At 40.2% G+C, this 26,589-nt stretch overlaps 1 protein-coding gene across 1 annotated transcript in view; it reads right to left on the bottom strand.

Moving 5' to 3' along the window:
- The window catches only part of AFM (afamin), a 37,461-nt gene that overhangs the window by 6,312 nt on the left and 4,560 nt on the right, over positions 1-26,589 (bottom strand). The window contains exons 5-9 of the mRNA XM_075543560.1: positions 24,292-24,424; positions 21,924-22,021; positions 19,866-19,995; positions 16,728-16,942; positions 9,471-9,603 (exon numbers count right to left, since the gene is read on the bottom strand). Coding sequence (XP_075399675.1) covers positions 9,471-9,603; positions 16,728-16,942; positions 19,866-19,995; positions 21,924-22,021; positions 24,292-24,424 — 709 coding nt within the window. The remainder of the gene's footprint in view (positions 1-9,470; positions 9,604-16,727; positions 16,943-19,865; positions 19,996-21,923; positions 22,022-24,291; positions 24,425-26,589) is intronic.

The following is a 26,589-nucleotide window of genomic DNA, read 5'->3' as shown; positions in this document are numbered from 1 at the left end:
ATAGTCAGGGTGCAGTGTAGCAATGATACATACAACTTTCCTCTAGTTCCTAAATGCTTCCTCCCCCCACACTATCATGATCCCAATTCTACCATACAAATTGGGCTAGACCAGAGGATGTACACTGGTACAGATAGGAACTGGAAACACAGGGAACCCAGGACGGATGATCCTTTTAGGACCAGTGCCGAGAGTGGCAATACTAGGAGGGTAGAGGGAAGGTGGGGTGGAAAGGGGAAACTGATTGCAAGGATCTCCATATAACCTTCTCCCTGGGGGATGGACAACAGAAAAGTGGGTGAAGGGAGACATCAGACCATGTAAGATAAGACAAAATAATAATTTATAAATTATCAAGGGTTTAAGAGGGAGGGGGGAGCAGAAAGGGAGGGGGGGAAATGAGGACCTGATGCCAAGGGCCTAAGTGAAGAGCAAATGTTTTGAGAGTGTTGAGGGCAGCGAATGTACAAATGTGCTTTTCACAATGGATGGATGTATGGATTGTGATAAGAGTTGTATGAGCCCCCAATAAAATGATTTTAAAAAAATAATTATAAATCTCTGTACTATATAAGGAGTACATATTTATATAAAAACACTAGTTTTAGTTTTAAAATAGATAGTTAACATTAATTATTCATAGAATAATAGTAATATGGGAAAGATTGAACTTCATGAAAATGAACACATGCTTGTCACAAAAGACTTTATAAATAAATCCAGCAATGCTGACTTCCATGTGCAATGCTGGTGGAAACAGAGGTAAAATAAACATACTAAAACAAATATTTTAACCACTTTTGCGGGAAATTTTTTTTTAAATACTTACTTGGCTATTTGTGTCAAATGCTGCTAAAAGTTGGTTCTTTGAATGGCTAAATTGAATTGACAAACATCTCGCAAATTTGACCAAAGAAAGGAAGGAACACATCTCAATAGCAAGGGTGAGGGATGAAAGAGGGAATAATACAATGGACCATAGTGAAATCAAAAGGATAATTACACAGTACTATGAAGGACTGTACTCCAATGAATTATAAAACTTGGAAGACATGCATGAATTCTTGGAAAAACAATCCCTCCCTAGATTATCCCCAATGGCCATCAAGAACCTCAACAGACCCATATCAAGAGAAGAAATAGATAAGGCTATCAAAGAATTACCAACCAACAAGACACCAGGACCAGATGGATTCACAGGCAAATTCTATCAAGCATTCATGGGAGAACTGACACCAATCCTACACAAACTCTTCCAGACCATAGAGAAAGATGGTTAACTCCCAAATTCCTTCTATGAAGCTAATATAATTCTGATACCTAAACTGGGCAAGGATCCCACAAGAATTGAGAACTACAGACCAATTTCCCTAATAAATATCGATGCAAACATCCTTAACAAAATACTAACCAAGAGAATACAAATATATATATAATTCACCATGACCAAGTAGGATTCATACAGGGATGCAGGGGTGGTTCAACATACGAAAGACCATTAGTATTACTTGTCACATTGAAACAAAGAAATATAAGAACCACATGATAATATGAATAGAGGCAGAAAAAGCATTCGACAACACCCAACACCAATTCATGTTTAAGACATTCAAGAAGATAGGAATGGAAGGAAAATTCCTCAATATAATACAAGCTATATATAAAAAACCAACAGCCAATGTGGTAGTCAATGGAGAAAAGACGAGAGCAATTCTTCTGAAAAGGGGGACTAGACAAGGATGTCCCTTGTCCCCACTCCTATTTAACATCGTGCTGGAGGTCCTAGCTAACAATATAAGGCAAAGAAAGGACATCAAAGGTATTCGTCTGGGGAAGGAAGAAGTGAAACTATCGTTATTCACAGATGATATGATTTTAATATGGAAAATCCTAAAAGTTTCACAAGGGGAGTACTGGAAGCAATAGAGGAATATGGCAGGTAAGCAGGTTACAAGATCAACAGACAGAAGTCTATTGCACGACTGTACACATCGGACAAGGACACAGGAAAGGGGATCAAAAAGGGGGTACCCTTCACAATAGCCAAACACAAATTGAAATATCTAGGGATATACCTGACTCAAAAAACAAAAGATCTGTATGAAGAAAACTAAAAAACACTGTTAAAAGAAACCAAGGGTGACCTCAATAAATGGAAGGAGATCCCATGCTCGTGGATTGGCAGACTCAATATTGTAAAGATGTCAATTCTACCCAAGGCGCTATATAAGTTCAATGCTATCCCGATCCAAATTCCAGCAACTTTCTTCAAAGAGTTGGAAAAACCGATTACCAACTTCATAGGGAGAAGGAAGAAACAGAGAATTAGCAGAGAACTCCTCAAGAAGAAGGACCAAGTCGGAGGGCTTCCATTACCCGACTTCAGCACCGACTACACAGCCACAGTGGTCAAAACAGAGTGGTACTGGTATGACGATAGATATTCAGACCAATGGAAAAGGATTGAAACCCCAGAAATAAAATCATCAGCATACAGACAACTGATCTTTGATAAGGGGCCCAAAAATATCAAATGGGAAGTGGATTCCCTCTTCAATTCATGGTGCTGGAAAAAATGGATATGTAGCTGCAGATAAATGAAGCAAGACCTTTACCTCACTCCATGAACAAGAATAAACTCTAGGTGGATCACATTTCTTGAGGTAAACCCCCAAACTGTTAGGGCCATCAATGAGGGAATTGGAGCAAACCTGAGAACCTTGGCACAGGGATTACATAGACTATCGGAAATCGGGAAGGCCGCCAACTCAGAGGAGGCACAAATTGACTAATGGGACATACTAAAAATAAAACACTTATGTACATCGAAATAATTCACCAAGAGAATAATAAGAGAGACTACAGAATGGGGAAACATCTTTAGCAAGGATACATAAGACAAAGGCTTTAATACTAAAATCTACAATACATTGCTAAACTACAACAAGAAAAAAATCAATTGTCCACTCAGGAGGGGGCAAAGGACCTGAGCAGGAGTTTCTAAAGGGCAGAAATCCAAATGGCCAATAAATATATGAGAAAATGTTCCAGATCTCTAGCCGTAAGAGAAATGCAACTTAAAACAACTATGAGACACAACCTAACACCGTCAAAGATAGTTCAATTCAAGAAATCAGAAAGTAACAAGTGTTGGAGGTGATGCGAAGAGATAGGAACTCTTGTCCACTGCTGGTGGACCTGTAGGTATGTACAACCATTATGGAAATCGATTTGGCGATATCTAAAACAGTTGGAAATTGAGCTACATTATTATCCCTACTGGGCATATGCCCAGAAGAGACAAAAAACAAACCACAGCCAGACATCTGTGCCCCAATGTTCATCACAGCACAGTTTACATTCGCAAGGAGTTGGAAACAGCCCCAATTCCCATCAACAGACGAATGAATTCAAAAACTCTGGTACATACATACAATGGAGTACCATGCATCCTTAAAAAGCAGTGATGAACGCATAAAGCACATCGCTGCATGGGAAGAATTGGAGGAAATTATGCTAAGTGAAGTAAGCCAAGCACAAAAGGACTATTACTGAATGAGTCCGCTGAGGTAAGCTCAAAAAAAAAAAATTCAAAAGGGGCATAGGGAAGAAGATGCTGTATACATACGTCCCTGGGGTGAGGCCCAAGGAATATGGCAGGGGTCTGACTAAACTCAGGGATACATATGGTAGCCCACTAAAAGGGAGGATGGAAAAAGGTATGGGTAGCCGGGGGAACAGGGCACTAACCCACACAGGGTTAGTTGATTGTGTTTCCACAGGGATAGAGAGACCAGACTTCAACCGGAGCTCCAAGACAAGAACGCAAAATACTGACATGAAGCAGGGAACCGATAGAGAGGCCTGAGGGGTTGGCCCCATTATCAACTAAGTGAACAGTACTATCCTCCCCCCAAGAAGAATTTGCTTCAGAGGACAGCACCGGTGCTACAGCTCAAGAAGAGGGGAAGAGGGACTGGTCTGTTCAGAGCACACAGGAGCCAACAAGGGGGCATAGGGGGAAAAAAGAAAAGAGTGACACACTTCCTGGCTCATCAAGCCCTGAGGACAATGGTCCTGCTCAGAAAAGCAATGCACAGAGATGACCACAGGGCCGGCTCCACCATGGGACAGTGTTCCTCATTGGCCCATAGCACCATTGGGGACAAGACTAGAGACACACAGTGGGAATTGTGCCCGCCATGAGCTCACCACGCTGAAATCAGCCCCTGGGGGCACGCAGCAGAGCAGCAGGGGAAGCAGAGCAATGAAGTCCCCAGGGATAGAGGTGGTGCCAGGGTATGACACCCCATCAGACTTGACTGGAAAGCACCCATGAAGGAAAACAAACAGACCCTGAACTATTCATATGTTTATGTGTGTATATATGTGTATGTTGTTGTTGTAGCTATTGTTTTACTTTCTGTTGTTGCTTCGTGGTACTCAGTCTTGTGATAGTACATAGCATGTCTACCTGGAAGGGATAGGCAGAATAAACAAGCCAGAAGAGAAAACAACGGGATGACAGCTCTGGGGGGATATGGGGGTTGGGGTGGCGGGGGAAAGGAAGAGGGTGTTAACAAGCCCAGGGACAAGGGAATAGCAAGTGATCCAAAATCAGTGTCAAGGAGGGTGTGGGAGGTCTGGCGGGGCTGGATCAAGGGCAATGTAACCGAGAGAAATTCCTAAAACCCAAAAGAAGGCAGAACATGATAGTGGGACAAGAGGAAAGTACAAAGAAACAGAGGAGAGAACTAGGAGGCAAAGGGTAGTCATAGAGATTTAAATACAGGCAAATAAAAATGTAATATATTTATATATGACGAGGGGGAAATAGATCTATGTAAATATATTCATAGGTTTAGTATTAAGGAAACAGATGGACAGTGGGGCCCTGCTCAAGTACTCCCTTAACACAAGAGCACTTTGTTCTAACAATTCGGCAATCTGAGATGCTCGCCTGCCTGGCATGATCGCTGATGACAATGGGTGCACAGGCAAATGTGGTGAAGAAAGCTGATGGTTTCCGGCTACCAAAAGATATAGCACCTGAAGTCGCTGAAGACAATGGGTGCACAAGCAAATGTGGTGAAGAAAGCTGATATTGCCCAACTACCAAACAATATAGCACCTGAAGTCTTAAAGACCTGAAGATAAACAAGCAGCTATCTAGCTGAAAGACAACAAAACCCACATAGAAGAAGCACACTGGCCTGTCCCAACTCGATCGCTAAGGAAAAAGTGGGCGCATAAACAAAAGTTGCAAACAAAGCTGATGATGTCCGGCTATCAAATGATAATAGCATCTGGGGTCTTAAAGGCTTGAAGACAATCAGGTGGCCATCTATCTAAGAAACAACAAAGCCCACACGGAAGAAGCACACCAGCCTACCCCGACACGAACGCTGAAGACAAAGCGGGTGCATAGGCAAATGCAGTGAAGAAAGCTGATGGTGCCCAGTTGTCAAAATATATAGAATCTGGGGTCCCATAGACTGAAAGATAAAAAAGGGGGCCTTCTAACTGAGAAACAACAAAGCCCACATGGAAAAAGCACACTAGCCTTTGAGATGACAAGGCATCGAAGGGATCAGATATCAAGCACCAAAGACCAAAAAAAAATCATAGCATTGTGAATGAGGGGGAATGCAGAGTGGAGACTCAGGGCCCATCTGGGGGAAATTGAACATCCCCTTGCTGAATGGCTGTGGGGGAGGTGATGAGCTAGTCAGGGTGCAGTGTAGCAGCGATGAAACATACAATTTTCCTCTAGTTCTTCTCTAGTTCTTAAATGCTTCCTCCTCCACTATCATGATCCCAATCCTACCTTACATATCCGGATGGACCAGAGCATGTACACTGGCACAGATAGGTACTGGAAATACAGGGAATCCAGGACAGATGAGCCCCTCAGGACCAGTGGTGAGAGTGCGATATCGGGAAGGTGGAAGGAAAGTGAGGGAGAAAGGGGGAACAGATGACAAGGTCTGCATATAACCTCCTCCCTGGAGGACGGACAGTGGAGAACTGGGTGAGGGAGACGTTGGATGGTGTAAGATATGATAAAATAATAATTATTTATAAATTGTCAAGGGTTCAGGGGGAGGGGGAGCAGGGAGGGAGGGGGAAAATGAGGAGCTGATACCAGGGGCTCAAGTGGAAAGCAGGTGTTTTGAGAATGATGATGACAACATATGTACGAATGTGCTGGACACAAATAATGTATGTATGGATTGTGAAAAGAGTTGTACGAGCCCCTAATAAAATGATATTTTTAATAAAAATTTTTAAAATAAAATTTAAAAAAAGAAAGGTAATTATCTGAAGGTATCTACAAAATTAAAAACAACCCAAGAGTTCAAACCACCACTGGTGTGTCCGTTTGTGAATCTACGTGATTCATGTGTTGCTGTGGTGCTGGAAGCTGTGCCACTGGTACTTCCAGTGACAGCAGGGTCTCTGCGGGGAACAGACTTGGTAGAGTAGAGGGGCCGGGAAAAGGGCAAGCGCTCCAGGAGATGCACTGACACTGTGCCTATAGCAACGGGCTGAAGAATGGGAACAATTGGGAGGATGGTGCAGGAGCGGCAATGTTTCATCCTTTTGCGTGCAACTTGATGACATCTAACGACGACAACGACATTCTTCTAGTGAATGTTCACTAGGAGTTACACTGCTGGAAAGTATATTCATACTTCCACCTTGGAGTGACGGGAATATATCTTCATCTCACCTGAGTCAGTCCTCAGGGAGGGATTGTGCAGTAGTCTTGGCTCATTACTTGATCCTGCCACATTCCAGTAATCGCCCTTCGGCTCTAAATAATTACTCTCAGGAAGAGTAAAATAAATTCCATTTATATCACTATGAAGAGATAGCACATAGTGGTTTAAAATACACATTCAAGCCCATTTAGAAATATAAAAGTTCTCTGCAATATTAAATTTAAACACTCACTGATTTCAAATCAATTCTAATTCATAATGACTCCATATAAGATTTCCAAAACTAAAAATCTTTTTGTTGTTGTTGGCAATGTTATCTTTATTAATTCATTTATAAATCATTTTATTGGGGGATGCTACAGCTCTTATAACAATCCATACATCAAGCACATTTGTACATATGTTGCCATCATCCTTTTCAGAACACTTTCTTTCTACTTGAGCCTTTGCTATCATCTCCTCTGTCCACACCACCCCCACTGTCCCACCCTCATAACCCCTTGATAAATTATAAATTATTATTATTTTCATATCTTACACCGTCCACTATCTCCCTTCACCCATTTTTCTGTTGTTCCAACCCCTCAGAAACTGCAAATCTTTACAGGAGCAGATAATGTCAACTTTCTCACTTGGAGTGGTTGATAGGTTTGAACAACTGGCCTTGCAGTCCAACACTTATTTTAACACCATTCCAGATGTTTTCTCAGACACATAAAAAATGAAAGAATACATTAGCCATACCTATTTCTCAATGATAGAATCAGAAATACTGTTTGAATGTTGGAAAATTTAATACTTCTAATCCTTTAATACTTTTTTACCATCTGAAACTTCAATATGGCTAAATAACATATAAATCACTACTTTCAATTGAATTCTGACTTATAGTAATACTTAATAGTGTTTCCACGATAAGTCTTTACAGAAACATGTAGCCTTATCTTTCTCCCACAGACTAGAAAGGGGATAAGAACTGTTGACTTGTGGTTAACAACCCAAAACCTAACCCTCTGTGCCACTAGGGTTCCTTTAAATATCATAGAGATTATTAAACAAAAATGTAAATATAAAATGTTTAATTGGAAGACATTTTTAATCAATACAATAAATGTATAGTTCAAAGCACTAGGCATAACCCAAACTCATGATGCTAGTCTTCTCAATGATTAACCAATATGAATTTAAGATGAACTCAAATTGAACAATCAAATCTGTCAATCCAAGAAGCCAGGTTGTAAGAAGACATGTATAATTCATTGGTGCTATACTACACCTTGGTTGTACCACTTCTGTTGAGGGATATACAATTATCTAAAGATATTCCTCTAATTCCTAAATACTCTCCCCACCCCCCATGACCCAGTTGTAATTTAGAAATCCGGCTAGACTGGAGAACACATTGGTACAGATAAGAGCTCTGGACACAGGGAATTCAGGAAAGATAAACCCCTCCGGAACAGTAATGAGAGTAATGATACAATGAGAGTAGGGGGATGGTCAGGGAGGGGAAAGTATGAGGAAATGGGAACCCATCACAAAATTGGATATATCGGCCACACACACATGCGAAGGGGATGAAAATGGAAATGTGGGTGAAGGGAGACAAAAGACAGTATAAGATATGAAATAATATATAATTGATCAAGGACACAGGAGGGTGGGAGGGGGTTGGAAAAAAGAGCTTACATCAAGGACTCAAGCAGAAAACGTTTTGGAAATGATGATGGCGACATATGTACAAATATGCTTGATGCAATTGATGCATGTGATGTGATGCGCTATAAGAGCTCCCAATAAAATGATGGGAAACAAAAAGAAGATGCGTGTAGGATCAGCCTCGGTCACAGACTTATTAACAACTTGTCATGTGCAAATAACATAACTTTGCTTTACTGAATAACAAGATTATTTGGAGCACTTACTGATGAAGATCAAGACTGCAGCCTTCCATGTAGGTTGCAATTCAACATAAAAAAATCCTCACCATGGGACCAGTTCACATGAAGATATATGGGGGAAAGGTAGAAATTATCAGGGATTTAATTTAACTGGGAATCCATAATCGCTATTCATGGAAGCAGGAGTTTAAAAATCAAATAATTGGATGGGTATATCTGCTGAATAAGATATCTTTACAGTGTTAAAGAGCAAAGATATCATTTTGAGAACTATAAAAAAACCTGGGCCAATCCATGGTCTTTTCACTCACCTTCCAAGCATGGAAAAGCTGGACAATAAATAAAGAATACCAATGAAGAATTGTGGTGTTGATGAAGAATATTGAAATTATCCTGCACTGCCAGAAACAAGCAAATAAACAAACAAATCTTTTTAAAAAAAGAAAGAAAAACAAAAATTAAAAAAGATAAAAGAAAGACAAACAAATCTTTCTGGGAAGAAATATAGCCAGAGTGTTCCTTAGAAGCAGGACGGGGAGACTTCTTCTCATGCACTTTGGGCGTGTCATCAGGAGGTACCTCCCTGGAAAAGGGCAACATGCTTGGGAAAGTAGAGGGTAAGCAAAAAAAGAGGAAGGGCCTCCTTGGGCTGGGCTGACCTAGGGGAGATTGTAAGGTGGGCGCAGGCTGGATGCGGTTTAGTTCTACCATCCACAGGATCACTAGGTGTCAGAATAACCACAAGCCTAGGCTGGAATTTTCCCGTCAATATTTATGTTTTGTGGTTTGGGTTTGTCGGTTACCTTTTGGCTTGAACTCTGTGAACATGTCGCATACAACCTACCGCATGCCTGTAACAATCTGAAGGGTTCTCCTTTCTGCAGCAATCATCCAGGAGATTCTCATACACTTCACCGATTCTCAAAATCTCTGGTGTAGACAGATCTTGATGTCTCCTTGAGTATTCATAAAGAAACCTAGTATGTGCAAAATATTACAAAAATATTAGAGAATTACTTAAACAGCAAACCCTTTTAGTCTAATCAGATCCACTAATATAAATCTGTTTTGATGGATTCTGGGAGCCGACGAAACTCTAGCCCCAATCCAAGAACAGGTAGTTCGGATCACATGGTCCTGCTTGATACTCGCCTCTATGAAATGATCACTGAAGCTAAGGGTGCTACAGCAAAGTGTGGTGAAGAAAGCAGAGGGTGCCCAGCTATCAATTGAAATAGTGCCTGGGTTCTTAAAAGCTTATATTCAAACAAGCAGCCATCTAAGCGAGGAGTCAACTAAGTCCAAATGGCAGAAGCACACCAACTTGTATGCTCCAAAGATGACAAGTTCAAAATTCAAATATGACGAAGGGAAAAGTATTGGAGCTTAAATTGTGAACTCGCGGTATGCGGAAGGTGGTGGAGGAGAGTGGAAGCCCAAAACTGATCTGCCGAGCATCTAGTTAGATTAAGGTAAGGAGACCAGATTTTAACACTGTTAAAGCGGGACACCATTGTCAGGGGGGGTGGGGTGGTCCTTGATTAAAAATGTGGTCTGTATGAAGCAACAAAAATTTTCATAGAACGCAAAAATAGTATTGTAATATATATTTTTAAATTTCAACACAAGTACAATTTACAAATATAATACATTAAAAATTATGTATAGTATTTTATTCTTTGGCATATTTCTCATTTGAGTGAGGTTTTTTTAGTAGATTGCTGTCATTGTTTAAAAGATCATGAAAATTTTCACAAGAATTTGTTAAATTATATTTCACACATAAAATGACCTTTCAAAGTCTCAACACTTAATTGTGATTTTTCTGATGTCCACACTTTATTTACCATAGAAAAAAACACGTGCAGTCACAGCATTAGTTCCTGATAAGGACAGCGTGTGTTCCACAATTTCTAGTGCATTATTGTATGGAACATGGTTTGTTTCAAAATGATGAAATATTTCCAACCATTTGTTCTCTATTGTGATTTTTGCTGATGCCCAATATTTAAACTTTTCCTTATTGATATGTTTTTTAATAATGATACCTAATGATACATTAAAAAGATCATTTTCGGAAATATTATATGGGAAATTTTGAGTCATATGATCAAAGGATTTTTGTACATCATTCCAATTAAGTTCTTGTTTTAATGTAATCCAATGAAAATGTTCAATATCATTGTAATGTACCATCCACTCTTCTAAATAACCTATGTAGTTACTACAGAACTTTTTAATGTGATTCATGATATCTACATGATTTATTACACCTTGTTCTTCTAGCTGGCTTATACTACTACAGATAGTTAACAGAAGAAAATTATTTTCTAACCGTTCTTGACACTGAAATTTTAAATTATTAACTTCATTTGCTACTTCGATTACCAAAATTTTGTCACCATCAATAAGTTTCATAGCATTTTGAAAAATAGCTGCTTGATTGTGTACAGACTCTAGCCAAATTTTTAAAGATTCCTTTTCAAAAAACTCTTCTAAAATTCTAGGACATTTATCCTGTGATAGAGAGTATGATTTCAAAGGATCGTGTATTTTCAAAATTCTTTCGACAGCTGGCAAAAGAGCTAACCAGCGCATTTTACTGTATCCAAGTATTTTCTGATATTCGACTTCTGCAGTTTCACAAAATTTTTTAAGCATTTCAATGCTCACAGTGTATATATAGAAATAAGAATATATTTTAATAACAATAATTCCAAATCTATGGGCAACAAATCAGCAGCTCTTTGAATGGTGTTATGTATTATGTATATTCCCTTCCTGTTCCGCCGTTCCCTAGCTTGTCATGCCTTCTTTCAAAAAATCAGGACTTTTTCAAAGGGACGCGGGACAAATTGTTAAATATCGGGACTGTCCCACCAAAAGCAGGACGTCTGGTCACCTTAGATTAAGGGCTAGCACCACATGGAAGAATCACACCAACATGTGTGTTCATGAGGTGCCAAAGGGATCAGTTATCAGGCATCAAAGAACAAAAAATCATATCATTGTGTGCTCACCTCCATGATACAATTGCTGAACACAAATGGGTGCATAAGCAAGTGTGGCGAACAAAGCTGGTGGTGCCTGGCTATCAAAAGATATAGCATCTGGGGTCTTAAAGGCTTGAAGGTAAACAAGTGGCCATGCAGCTCAAAAGCAACAACGCCCACTTGGAAGAAGCACACCAGCCTATGCAATCATGAAGTGTCGAAGGGATCAGGTATCAGGCATCACCAGAACAAAAAAATCTTACCATAGTGAATGAGGGGGAGAGCAGAGTGGAGACCCAAAGCCCATTTGTAGGCCACTGGACATCCCCTTGCAGAGGGGTATTGGGGAGGAGATGAGCCAGTCAGGGTGCGATGTAGCACCGATGAAAAATACAACTTTCTTCTAGTTCCTAAATGCTTCCTCTCCCCTCCCATCATGATCTGAATTCTACCTTGCAAGTCTGGCTAGACCAGAGCATGTACACTGATACAGATAGGAACTGTAAACACAGGGAATCCTGGGCGGATGATCCCTTCAGGACCAACAGTGTGAGTGGCGATACTGGGAGGGTAGAGGGAGAGTGGGTTGGAAAGGGAGAACTGATAACAAGGATCTACATGTGACCTCCTTCCTGGGGGATGAACAACAGAAAAGTGAGTGAAGGGAGACATTTGACAGGGCAAGATATGACAAAATAATAAATTATAAATTATTGAGGGTTTATGAGGGAGGGGGTAGTGGGGAGTGAGGGGAAAAATGAGGACCTGATGCCGGGGGCTTAAGTGGAGAGCAAATGTTTTGAGAATGATGAGGGCAATGAATGTACAAATGTGCTTTACACAACTAATGTATGTATGGATTGTGATAAGAGTTGTAGGAGCTCCTAATAAAATGATTAAAAAAAAAAGATTATGAGCTAGCAGAACCCCACCTCGCCACAGGCAACAGTCTGGAACAGCCTTACTATCAGACATAGATCATTGCCATCCTAATTAGTCTGGATAAAACTTGATACTTGGCCAATTAACCTCCCTCTAGAGTCTAGATCCAACCTGAACTTGTTTCAAGTGCAGGGATATCTTGCTTTTTGAAAATTGATAGAGGGGACTGCGGGAGGGGGTCCCTGCTTCTCAGCTGCGCCCCCTCACCCGCGTTCTCCTTCCCTGCCATCCCTCCCCATTTTTTAAAAAAGAGAAAATTGATGGAGGTCTTGTCTTTCCTGCTCATTGTGGTGTTTTTATCTTTATTTGCTATTGTCTTGTCCTTACCACGCCATTTCATTTGTTTTCTTTATTGTTTCCACTGGGTTTCGCAGTACATGAAGCACAGAAGGAGTGGGTGCATAGAGATGGTAACATACAAGGGTTGATAGGGGATGTAGGGTGGTTGGTGGGGGAGAGGGAGGGTTTTCTGGAGCAATCAGTGAAGGTGGGAGGGGGAGGGAGCACTAGAACAGAAAAGGATTACACAGCTCATTAAAGGCAATTTAGTCATGGGGAGAGAAAAAGAAAGAAAATGTTCTCAAATTGATTGTGGGAATGATTGTATAAATTATCTTGACATGATTGAATGATTGAATTGTATACTGTGGATTATGTGCCAATAAAACTGAAAAATAAATAAATCTGCTTTTTAAATATTACGTTCCTTCTATGGTATAGTCAGAGAATGATGGTAGACCCAGTATTCAATGTTTGGTTTTAAATTGGCAATGTTTTTTTCTTTTTTTCACTTAGGGAGCTATAACCAATAGAGTTATTTAGATTAAATTATTAGCATTATTTCCCCCATAAACATCAGAAATATTCTATTAGACCATTTTCACTTTAAAAGATAAGTGTTAGAAATAATTCTGAAGGAAAACATGTTGACTTCCAACTGGGAATGGCGAGAATATGTCTTTCATCCTATGCCCAGAGACAGCTCTGTGAGAGAGAGCTTTTGCCAATTACTTCATCCTGCTACTTACCAAATATAGGATTGATCACCATTCATCCCTGAATCAATGGTTTCCATGACCATAATTTCAGAGACTCCAAGAGCATAGGTAGGTATTACTTGGGGGTTGTAGAAAAGACCAAGGAGCAATATCACCACTCATTAATTCTTGGTAAGTGTTAGACAGGAAGTCCCTGATCAGTGCAAATGGTTAACCTATTTGGCCACTAACAAAAAGGTTGGTGGTTTGAGACCACCCAGAAGTTCTTCAACGAAATATTAATCTCCTTTAAAATTTTAAAAAAACAGCCATTAAAACGTCTATTAAAACTTCAGTGGAGCTTAGTTGTACTCTGACATGTGCACCTTGTTAGGAGTCAAAGTCAGCATGGCAACTTATAGGTGGTAGACCCTAGATCAAGCTTTAGACATAAAAAATAAAGAGTCACTTCCTGGTCTTTGTAAACACTTTGTCATATCTTATGGGTTGAATTGTGTGTGTCCCCTAGCACATACACACCACCACCCCCCACAAAAAAGATACATGTAAATCCTAACCTGGGTGTCTGTGGTTCTAATCCCACTGGGGAAAGGTTGTATTTGTTATGGCAGCAGGGTTTATCTCAATTCAATATCTTTTAAGATGCAAAAAGGGTTAAACAAGTAAGCAAGAGAAGTAGAGATAGAGGAAGAGAGATGCCATGCCACAGGCAGACTTCCCAGGAGTAGAAACTCAGAAGAGCCAGGGGTCCTCCTCCAGAGTTCACAAAGAGAGAAATCCTCTAAGCTCAGAACTCAAGTCTCATAGGAACTAAATTTCTCTTCATGAAAACCACCCAGATGGGGTATTCAGTTGTAGCACTACAAGTTTCATGACATCATTGAGTTTCTCTTATTCTTCAGGATTTGTACTATTTTCTAGGGAAGAAAAACTAAGTTTCACACTACGTCAGCACCCTGTTAGAAATTTTGAAATATTTACGCTATTCTTTTTTACACCAACTTGAGCCCCTTCTCCAAAGACAGGCATCTCCCCCCTATGCACCTAACCTGTGCTATTTTATAACCTTCCTCATAAATGAATCCTAATTTTGCAACCAAGACATTTTTAGATGATCTGTCATGTTTTGTTAAAATAAGACCTTATGAAAGTAGAATTCTAGGACACTCTTTCAACCCCCCCCCCCCTTTTTTTCTTTTGGCCATTGTCCTCTTGATGAATCTTTGTTTAGCTAGCACTGTCTCTCCAGTTTCTCCATCTGTCTTCTCCGTAGCATTTCTCTTCCCTCGGTTGGGGATCCACTAAGATCGTGGTTCACAGGGTCACAGGCAGAAAGACTGCAGCTTGAAACTCTGCCTCTAAGTCAAAATGCTCCTTGTCGCTCTCTATTCTTCTGTCCAGTGACTTCAACATTTACCAACTCTCTAGGCTCCAAAAATGAAGAAGATGACAAAATCACTTCCATTCACTGAGCCTACAAGTGAAGTGCTTTCCGTCTACCATCTTGTTGAGCTTAATTTGATTTAATATTTGTGACTCCTGAGACATAGTAAAGCACAAGAACAGGGCTCTGGAGGCAGACAGCTTTGCATTTGAGTCTTAGCTTTACTACATGAACTTTGGGAAGCCATCTTATATTAACTGGGAGGCTTTGCATCAACTTACTTTACTTTGTGCTTCACCTGCTAAAAGTGTTCTTTACCACTTGCAAAATGAAGATAATAAAGATTAATGAAACTCAGAGGAATGTTTGGGAATTAAATTTGTTGGTAGACCAAGAAACACTGAAAATTCAGAACTATGGAACAGGCATTAGCCGTTGTTATTATAATGCATCTCTTTAATCCAGACTGCCTTATGGAGTTTCAGCCCACACTGCATATTACCAGTGACACACGGGCTTTATGGACACCTCCGTGGCAACATGCTCAGACCCAACATTGTCCTTCCCACAAAACCTGCCTCGGAATCCGGACTTCCACTCAGTGTGAAAATTTTTCACACTGTCAACTGAGCCCCAAAGTGGGATTTCTTTCAAATAACATTGATAGCAAAGCAAACTAGACTCTGTTCTTCCTTATTCTTCAGTAAAAAATCCCTCATGACATCTTATTATTTAGTTTGCGTAAGTGATTACTACCACTTACACAGCAAGAAGTCTTCTGCTTCTGTCACTATTCTGCCAGTCTGTCTTAATTACACATTTACACCATTACTATCTCCCCTCTCAAGCCTTTCGGGGGCCCCTGGTACCGTCGAGCACGCATTCTTCTGTGCCCACAATATCAAGCACATAATGCTGCTCGAACTAAAGGAGTCATGTTTGCACTTAGCCTATTGAAAAGTCGATCTCTTCCTACATTGCATTCAAAATAAATGAAATCTTCTCGGGGATAAAAATTCTAGCATAATGAAGTATTTGGAATATGTCTCATTCCCTAATGAATGGGCATTATTAAGTGGATGTCGGTATGTGCTGAATGAAAGCACAGAGAGGGATAGTTTGCCCTAGTGAGCCAATTAATCAGGGCTGGAACCCAGTCACTGTGACTCCATGCCCCGGTCGGACAGCATGGTGTGTGATCCTGCAACCTCTTGGTCCAGGCCTGTTAGGGTCAGTCTGTACTCTGCCGGGTTTTTGCTGTGGACCTTAAATGAGTCACATACTTCTTCACAACTCAGTCTGCTCATCTGGGAGATGTTGTGCATGATTGTTGGGCAATTTAAGTAGATAGTCCACATAAAGTACTTACCCCTTTGCAGGGCACATAGCAAGTACGCAATGCATGTTAGTTGTCGCTATAAGAACACAACCATCTTTTCTGAAAATTATATAAACCCATCCAGTCAGTTCCAACTCATAATTACCCCATGAGGGTTTCCAAGGCTGTCAATCTTAACAGAAAAGGATTTCTAGAGTAGAAAGCCTCCCCTTTCTCCCATAGAGTAGTTGATGGATTTGAACCACCAACTTTGCAGTTAGCAATCCCACCCTTATTTAACTGCACTACCAATGTCTAAAATGCTATAATCTGTAGTCATTTTTAAACATATACGTCTAACAATTTGAAAAGTTTCGCATTCTTTCTAGATATATTAACTAAAATTGGCCAAATTTATTAAGTTTGTTTCTGTTTATCTAATAAATATCAACATAGAGCACATTACTCAATCATGAAGTTCTCTGGGTCAGCATCTCGGTGTTGACATACATCTTCGCTGTCGGTAAACTTAGCTTCTCGTGGAGATAAGTCCTTTGGCTTCTCATCTCTCCCCAAGTACATTATGCAGTCACCCCGCTCCAATATTGGCTTTTCGCAGCACTCTTTGACTTTGGTGGAGATGGAATCTTGGTTTGTACAAATATGGTTTACAGCCATGCTCTGTTCAATATAAGAATGAAAAATAGCTTTATTCATGTAAGTCTCTCAAAGCTGGGTTTCTTTCACGATTAGATGGCTATATACAAAAACAATCTTAAGTATAACATCTGAAATAATGTCACAACTCATTTGATAGGCAACACTGATGTATATTTTTATTCTTTTAATACACATAAAGTTTCAAGTGACTGCAAACTTTATTTATGAAGATGTTAGATGACATCATTATGACAATTTGGATCTAGTATAGATTTTACCTCATTGTTAATTAAATATTGTTTTTATAAATGCTTTATCTGCTGAATGCAATATCCCGGCGTGGAGTAGGGAACCAGTGGAGAGGTCTGGGAGGCTGGCCCCAGCACCATAAATTAAGTGGATTCCTGCTCCTTCCCCGAAAAGAATTTGTTCCAAAGGACGACATTGACTCTGCAGCTCTGGGAGATGGACATAACTGATCAGAGCACACGGGAGAAGATGAAGGGGCAGGAGGAGAGAGTGGAGCACAGCCTGGCCCACCAGGCCGTGAGGATGATGTTCCTGAGTAGAGCAGCCAGTCCACAGAGAGAACAACATGGCTGGCCCCACTATGAGAAATGATGCCAATCAGTGACTAAGGGCGATACAGGGGACAGCACCGGAGACACAGTGTGGGAATTGCACCTGACCTGATCCCACCACACCGAGGCAAAGCACTGGGGGAGTGCAGTGGAACAGCAAGAGAATGGAGTGGCAAGGTCCCCAGGGAATGCTGAAAGTGGACTTTGGGGCCAGAGCATGGTGCCCCAACAGACTGGACTGGAAAACGCTCCTAAGGGCCAGCAAACGATCCCTGAACTAACTACAAGCTTTTCTCTTGGGAAAAATAAAATAAAATAAATGCTTTATCTGCTTTGAAATAGCCACATCTTATATTCTAAATATGTTTATTTCCCGTAAAAGTAAGACTGTGCTTTCTGTGGGACCCACCAAAGACAAGCACGCCTCATTCTAGATTTCCACTTACGGATTGGAGCTGCACACTGAGCACGGAGTGAACAGTAAATATTTGGTGAGTGAATGAAAGAATGGTAAAGAAATTCACCTCAAAATCAAAGAACTCGATGAAAAATTCACAAACATAAGAAGCTATTCCTATAACTGTATCTTTTTATGAATATTACGTCTTTGGAATTTTTCAAAGTATAAATAATGTACAAAATAGAAAACATTATTCCCTCTATCTCTAGTCATCACCCCATTAGAGCTTTCACATAAACTTGTGCCACCCAAGGAAGATGAAATAACAAATTATTTGGATAGCTTTTTAAGAATTTTATCAGGCCCTGGTCCTGTCCCCAAACTGACCTCTCTCCAACACTCATCTTCCTCTCTGCTCCAGCCGCAGTTGAACCATGCTGAGTTCCATCAAGACCCCAGGTTATGTCAGCTCTCCTTGGCTTTCCTTAAGCTACTCTTCCTGGCTAGTATCGCCTTCTACCTCGGTGATGAACTTAAGGGTGAGGAATGGTGACAAGGAGTAAATGATAAAGGCTGTGTCTCGATAAATCACACATAACCAGAGGTGATCTCTGCAAATCCTTGCATATCTGCCCAAAGACCCTCATTGCTCTAAAGTAGGTGTTGGCAAACTTTTGAGATGGAAGAGCCAATCCTGTCCCTCACAACAATTTAAAAATTATTTGAGAGCCATAAATATATCTTCACAAACAAATGAAATCACCACTAACTGAATAATATCCTTTTTTATTTTTCCATTGTATTTCAAAGCCACATATATGTACCCAAAGAACCGCATATGACTTTCAAGCTTCAGTGCGCCAAGCCATGCTCTAGACAACATAACTCTTACTCTGTGGGAATTTCTTTCTGGTTTGAATGAACTACAATGCAGTCCCTTCTATTTCTCCAGGGTGGCATTCATTTGGGGCATATTATGACCCCTTTGTCTCCATTTTAAATTTCACACAAAATCTTTAGTTATATCTCATGTATAATATACTTAATACTGTAAAACCCACAACCTCATAAATAATTTTTTAAGTGAAAAAATGTGTGATTGCTTTAATCAGGATGCAGGAAAGTATAAAATGGAGTGGACATGCTTCAATCTCCTTAAATTCAAGTTATTTAATGAACATTCTATTTTCACTGTGGGTCAAAAGCAGTCAAACTAGGTTAAAAGTCCCTAAAATGAAGCCAAATTTCAACTAAGAAAAAAGTAAAGCTATTTCTAATAAAGTGGTATTGTATATGAGTGTATGGACAATTTAAAATAAGCCAAAGTATTTTCCATTAAGTGAAAGTTATGGGTTGAATTATGCCCCCCCAAAATATGTGTTGTAGCCCTACAGAGGCATCCACTTGTAGTTGTTCATAAACAATAAACATTATAGCACACATTATTATTGCAGCTGTAGAAAAATAAGAAAATTCCCATGTAGAAACCATTTCAAAAATAAACATTATTTGTAATTAATATATGCATGTAGATAGAAATCATTGCTTTTAAGTAGCCTGAGGAAGATCTAAAAAGTAGCTCTTGAAAATAAAATAGTTAAAAAATTTAAATTTAAAAAAATGAAATAGTTAAAAAGGCAGTCTCTGACCATTTCTATTAATTTCTAGCATCTGCTATGTTAAAAGCAATAACAAACAAAAACACTTCAATGTGCCCTGCATGGATTTTCGGCATTCTAAATCCCCAAAGTCTATTTTAATAACATTTTGTTATATAAAATATTATATACTGAATAATCTTTTTAAAACCCATTTTTAGAAGTTTATTTGACAATTAATTAGCATTCTAACCCCTTTGAAGCATAGTAGCCACACATCAAGGGAACCGCAGAATTAAAACTACAGAAATATTTAAAAGGCTTCCTTCCATCACCAGTTTTACTTGTTTTTCCAGAATATTTACCCTGGTATGGATACAGCTCACTGCATCCCCTTCACAACATCCTCCTTCCATGGAAGAAATGTGTTTCACAGTAGAGGCAAGTACCTTACATTCAGTCTTGGGGAATTTTTGGCCAATTATAGCAGAGTTTCTGCAAAGAGAATAGTAAACCGCTAGAAGAGTCTGAACAAGAAGTATGGCAGGATGCACACTTACCCAACAGGATCGCTGGAGACAAACGGGTGCATAAGCAAATGTGGTGAAGAAGCTGATGGTGCCTGGCTATCAAAAGATATAGTGTCTGGGGTCTTAGAGGCTTGAAGGTAAACAGGCAGCCATCTAGCTGAGAAGCAGCAAAACCCACATGGAAGAAGCACACCAGCCTGTATGACCACAAGGTGTAGAAGGGACCAGGTAGCAGGCATCAAAGAACAAAAAATCATGTCAGTGGGTGCCCACCTTCCTGATATGATCACTGAAGACAAAGGTATGCATAAGCAAATGTGGTGAAGAAAGTTGATGGTTCCTGGCTACCAAAAGCTAGAGTGTCTGGGGTCTTAAAGTCTTGAAAATAAATAAGCAGCCATCTAGCTCAAAAGTAACAAAGCCCACATGGAAGAACACACCAGCCTGTGTGACCACAAGGTGTCGAAGGGATCAGGTATCAAGCATCAAAGAACAAAAAAACATATCATTGTAAATGAGAATGAGTGCAGAATGGAGACTCACATAGGTAACTGGACACCCCCTTACTGAAGGATTGTGGGGAGGAGATGAGCCAGTCAGGGTGCATGGTAGCAATGATGGAACATATAACTTTCCTTTAGTTCTTAAATGTTTCCTCGCCCCCACTATCATGATGCCAATTCTACCTTAAAAATCTGGCTAGACCAGAGGATGTACATTGGTACAGAGAGCAACTGGAAACACAGGGAATCCAGGAAACATGACCCTTTCAGGACCAGTGGTGAGAGTGACGATACCTGGAGTGTGGAGGGAATGTGGGGTGGAAAGAGGGAACCAATTACAAGAATCTACATATAACCTGCCTGGGGGATGGACAACAGAGAAGTGGGCAAGGGGAGATGTCGGACAGTGTAGCATATGACAAAATAATAATAATTTATTAATTTGGAAGGGTTCATGAGGGAGGGGGAGCGGGAAGGGAGGGGCAAAAAATGAGGAACTGATAGCAAGGGCGCAAGCAGAAAGCAAATGTTTTGAGAATGATGTTGGCAACAAATGTACAAAATGTACAAATGTACAAAAGTGCTTGACACAGTGGATGGATGCATAGATTGCGATAAGAATTGTATGAGCCCCCAATAAAATGATTTTTAAAAAAATATGACAAGCTAGAGATCTCTGCTAAGACAGTACAATTGGCTGCAAAAAGCACTGGTCTCTTGGTTTTGCACAGCTGCTCCTTTGACCCAATCATCTTTGTCTGGGACATGGCTTTCAAGGTTGCATTTGAAATCCTATGCTGATGTTATGAACACTCAGTGTCCTGGGTTAGAATCGAGGTGTGCTCTTTTCCATATGATTTGTGGCAAAAAAAAAAAAAAAAAGGTGTGAGGATCACTGCTTCCTGCTTTCAGCCCATATTCAGGCATAATTAAGCTATCACAGGACTGGCTTTTGTTGATCTGTTTGAAGTCTCAAAATGTTAATACATCATTCTAGCAAATTTTGAGCTGAACAGGTTGTTAACAGTAGAGATAACATATCTCTTAATGAGGTTGACGTCTAGTCTTTGCAGACAGAAAGGATCGATGCGTTATGTGTGAAGCAGTTGGGAATCTTAGAACCCTGGTTGGGAATTCCTGGGTCTGTTAAGATTACCAATTAACCAAGAATTATATAATATAAATATTCCAGGAGTAGACCCTTTTATCTTTGAGGCTAATTTTCATCCAGATGTAATTATTGGTCTGAGGTGGTAACATAAAATAAGACCAACCTCAAAACCCCTGAGGACTGGAAAGAGTATACATAAAAAGTAATCAACCATTAAACCAAAATGATACACAAACAAGAAAGTATAAATAGGGGCAAAATATAGATTATAAAACTCACATAAGGGTTATGATTCTTGGTCCAAATCTCATTGATGCCCCACAGAGAGTTTTTTCAAAAGCAGAATTTTCTTTTAAATACTGTATTACAGGTGATGCCTGAAGAAAAGGAAAAATTCCATTGAAACAAGAGCAAAACCCTATTGGCTTATTTGGGAAAGACACAATCCAACTCTGAGGGAAGGACTAGTATCAGAGCTTAAATGGTGAAATTTTGGTTTGTCGAAGGCTCTGGATAACAGTGGGAATCCAAGATACATTTCCAGGATCTACATTGGGAATAGGACTCCTCAGATTCCCCTCTAATCATAAGTGATGGATGGGAATAACCCGATTATCAGGCAAAGAATATTGGAGAGACGATTATAGTGGATTAAAATGATAAATCTGACTTGACTGGTTAAAACCTCATTATTTCATCTCTCTTTGGAAACATTTTGAGTTGGATCTGGTTTTCAATATTTTCTGTGTTTTTATGTTTGTTCCCCCAAATTGGGGCTTCTCTATGCCATACTTTGTTATTCTTGGTAGCATTCTTGACTCTCTATTATGTATCTTTCTTATATTTTTTGGTATATGAAACCCAGGATGGGTGAATCTATGGAGACAGTAAAATAAGGGTTCCTGAGGGGAACCACAGGAGAGGGAGGAGGTAATAGGGAGCCGATACCAAGGAGTACAAGAAAGAAGGACATGTTTTGAAAACTATTGGGGTAGCGATTATACAACACAGCTTGATATGACTGAAATATTGACTAGTATGATGTCTGCATTATGTCCTCATGAAATGATTTGGACCAAAAAAACTATATGTCTAATTATCCAGATATTTGTTCAGAAAAAGAAAACTGATGAGATTCATCTTACTAAATTCATATATCATAAAAAATAATGAATTTTTGGCACATTATACAGAGTGGGACAGTATTCCTAATGAGTCAGTTATGATTGGTGGGAAAGTACATGGTACTTATCTCATGGGGCTCTTCTACCAAGACATTGTCTGAGATATCCTCTAGGACAACCTGTGGGTGGCAACCCCTTTGGGGGTCAAACGACCCTTTCACAAGGGTTGCCGAAGACCATCAGAAAACACAGATTTCCAATGGTCTTAGGAACCAAGACACTGCTCCTCTATTAGTCTCCAGGCGGGCCCGCCAGCATGCAGATATGCCCACGTACGAATACCCAGTGTGAAGACTGTTACCCATGCTACACCATGCTTCTAGACAAAATTTCATTTATTTGTCATTAGAAATAAATATTTCACAATATATAATTGCATATTGTTTTTATGATTCATCGCTATGCTTTAATATGTTCAATTTGCAACAATGAAATACAACCTGCATATCAGATATTTACATTACATAACAGTAACAAAATTACAGTTATGAAGTAGAAGTGGCAACGAAAGTACCGTAATTTTATGGCTGGGGGTCACCACATGAGGAACTGTATAGAAGGGTCACAGCGTTAGGAAGGTGGAGAACCACTGCTCTAGGAGATTTGCTTTTATGAGTAGCCAAAGAGTACTCTCTAGACTACAAGGTAAGATCACCATCTTTTTCCCAGCTAGTCGCTCCCTGGGTTATCTTCCAATTTGCAAGGAAGAAACCAGCAGAAGGACCCAACCAGTGCTACTGAGTGGACACTGACTCATGTTGCCGCTGTCAGGTGCTGTCAAGTCAGCTGACTCATAGCGACCCGGGTACAACAGAGCCGAACACTGCTCAGTCCTGTGCCATCCTCAAGTGTTCTTAAGTTTGAGCCTATCGATACAGCCACTGTGTCCGTCCATCCTGTCCAAGGCCTTCCTCTCTTTGACTGCCTCGTATTGACTCATTAAAAAAAAAATCACTGCCACCAGTCAATGTTGACCCATACTGACCCACTCTGGGTTTCTGAGACTGTAGCTGTTTATGGGAGTAGAAAGGCCAGTCTTTCTACCTGAGGAGCTGCTGGTGGTTTCGAACTGCAGACCATGCGGATCACTGCCCAGTGTGTGACTGCTACACCAGCAGGGCTCCTCAGAGCCACCCTATAAAGAGTAGCTGTGGCTGTATCTTTACAGGGGCAGAAAATCTCTACTTTCTCCTAGGAGTAGCTGGTGACTTTGCACCACCAACTTGTCAGCTAGCCTTTGAATGCTTAACCAACAGTGCCACCAGGAACCCTGCAGACCAGAAGGGAGACCCTGGACAGAGAGATTTGAATTTCACAGGGCTTGAGAACATTTAGATCAGCAAGGGATTGAAAAGTAGTGGAAGTGGAAAGAGAATGTCCTCAATCATGAAAAACTCAGAATTGAGTGAGGCTGTGTTGTGTCGGAGATTAGTATCCTTTCACCAAATGAACACAATAGCCACCCTTGTTTGAAAGCAGCTGGCTTTGCCTTCTTCTTCACAGCATGTTTTCGCCACAGCTTCAAAACGAGCAGCAACACTTAGCAGTGTAGTGACGAAAACGAAGGGGTTCCTTCTGGCAACTTCATAGAGATACCTAGGGAGTAAGGAAAGAAACAGGCGCTGAATGGGCTGAATGGCACGATAGCAGCAGCTAAGAAGAGCAAGTTGGGAAATGAAGGAAAGAGGAAAAGAAGTGTGGCATTAATAGGTGCCTCGTTATCCACTCTCTAATTATGACGGGTTGGATTATGTTGCCCGGAAACACGTTATAAACCCCAACTTCTATGCCTATGGTTAAAATCCTATTAGGAAAAGAGTTGGCTCTATGGGTTATGTTAATGAGGGGATTTGTTGTTGCTATTAGGGGCTGTCAAGTAGGTTCGGACTCAAAGCAACCCTATGGACACATTCCCAATCAGGTGCCATCCTCACCAGTGTTTGAGACCACTGATGCTGCCACTGGCTCAATCCATCATGTCAAAGGTCTTCCTCTTTTCCGATGTCCCGCTCCTTTACCATGCATGGGATCCTTCTCTAGAGGTCAGTCTCTCTTGCCAACATGTCCAAAGTATGTAACATGAAGTCTCACCGCCCTTGCCTTTAAGGAGCATACTGGCTGTACTTCTTCCCAGACAGATTTGTTTGTTCTTTGGGCATCAATGGTAACTTTGAAGATTCTTAGCCAGCACCATAATTCAAATGCATCGATTCTACTTCAGTCTTCCTTATACAATATCCAACTTTCACATGTACATGAGGCAACAGAAAATACCATGCTTAGGTCACAAAGAAACATCCTTGCTTTTCCATACTTAAAATAGATCCTACCCAATGCAATACATCACTTGATCTTTTGCCTGCTGCTTCCATAAGCATTGATTGTGGATCCAAGCACGACAAAGTCTTTAACAGCTAAATGCTTTCTCCATTTATCATGAGGCTACTAACTGGTCTAGATGTCAGGATCTGGGTCTTTGCATCGAGTCACAATCCACACTGAGAGCTGCAGTCCTTGCTTTCCATCCGCAAGTGCTTCAAGTCCTCCTCGCTTGCAGCACAGATGGGTGTGGCATGTGAACATCAAAGGTTGCTGAGAAACCTTCCTCTAATCTTGATGCTGAATTCTTCTACATATAATTCAGCTTCTCTGGTTTCGTTAGTGTACAGATTGAATAAGTATGGTGAGAGAATGTAACTGACACAAACTTTTCCTGATTTTAAACCATGCAGTGTTTCCTCGTTCTATCTGTACTACTGTCTGTTGGCACACGTACAGGTTCCACACGCACATAATATAGTCTGCTTGCATTCCCATTCTTCTAAACACTATCCATTGGTTATTATAGACCATACAATCAAATGTCTTAGCATAGTCAATAAACACAGGAAGCGTCTTTCTGGAGTTCTCTGCTTTCAGCTAAGATCCATCTGACATCAGCAGTGGCATGCCTTGTTCTGTGTCCTCTTCTGAATCTGGCTGGAACCTCTGGCAACTCCCTGTCAATGTACTGATGCAACCATTGTTGGATAATGTTCAGCAAAATTTTACTTGCGTGTGATATTAATGATATTGTTCTACAAATTGGGCCACCTTTTTTTTAGAATGGGTACAAATATGGATTTCTTTCAGCCAGGTGGCCAAGTAGCTGTCTTCCAAATTTCCTGGCACAGAAGAGTAAGTGCTTCCAATGCTTCATTTGTTGTTGCAATATTTCTATTAGTATTCCAGCGACTTTTGCAGGCTTGTTTTTGTCAAAAGCTTTCAGTACAACTTGGACTTCTTTCTTCAGTACCAGTGTTTTTGCTTATATGCTACCTCCTGAAATAGTAGAATGTCAAGTAGTTCTTTTGGTACAGGGACTCTGTGTATTCTTTCCATCTTCTTTGATTGCTTCCTGCATCATTTAATATTTTGCCTACAGAATCTTTCAAGATTGCAATTGAGGCTTAAATTTTTTTCTTGAGTTGTTTCAATTTAAGATATGATGAGCATATTCTTCCTTTTTGGTTTTCTAATTCTAGATCTTTGAACATTTCTTTATAAAATTTGACTTTGTCTTCTTAAGCTGCCCTTTGAAATTTTGTATTCAGCTCTTTAACATCTTCATTTTGTCCATGTGCCTTAGCTAGTCTATATTTAGAACAAGTTTCAGAATCTCTTCTGCCAACCATGCTCATATTTTATTTCTTTCTTTTGACATTTTGCTTCTTCATGAATGATTGCCTTGATGTCTTCCCATAGCTCATCAAGTCTTCAGT

This window comes from Tenrec ecaudatus, chromosome 3 (assembly GCF_050624435.1).
Source record: "Tenrec ecaudatus isolate mTenEca1 chromosome 3, mTenEca1.hap1, whole genome shotgun sequence".
In the NCBI taxonomy this organism is placed as follows: domain Eukaryota; kingdom Metazoa; phylum Chordata; class Mammalia; order Afrosoricida; family Tenrecidae; genus Tenrec; species Tenrec ecaudatus.
Note: the sequence above shows the minus strand (reverse complement) of the source record. Positions and strands in the feature narration are given on the sequence as shown.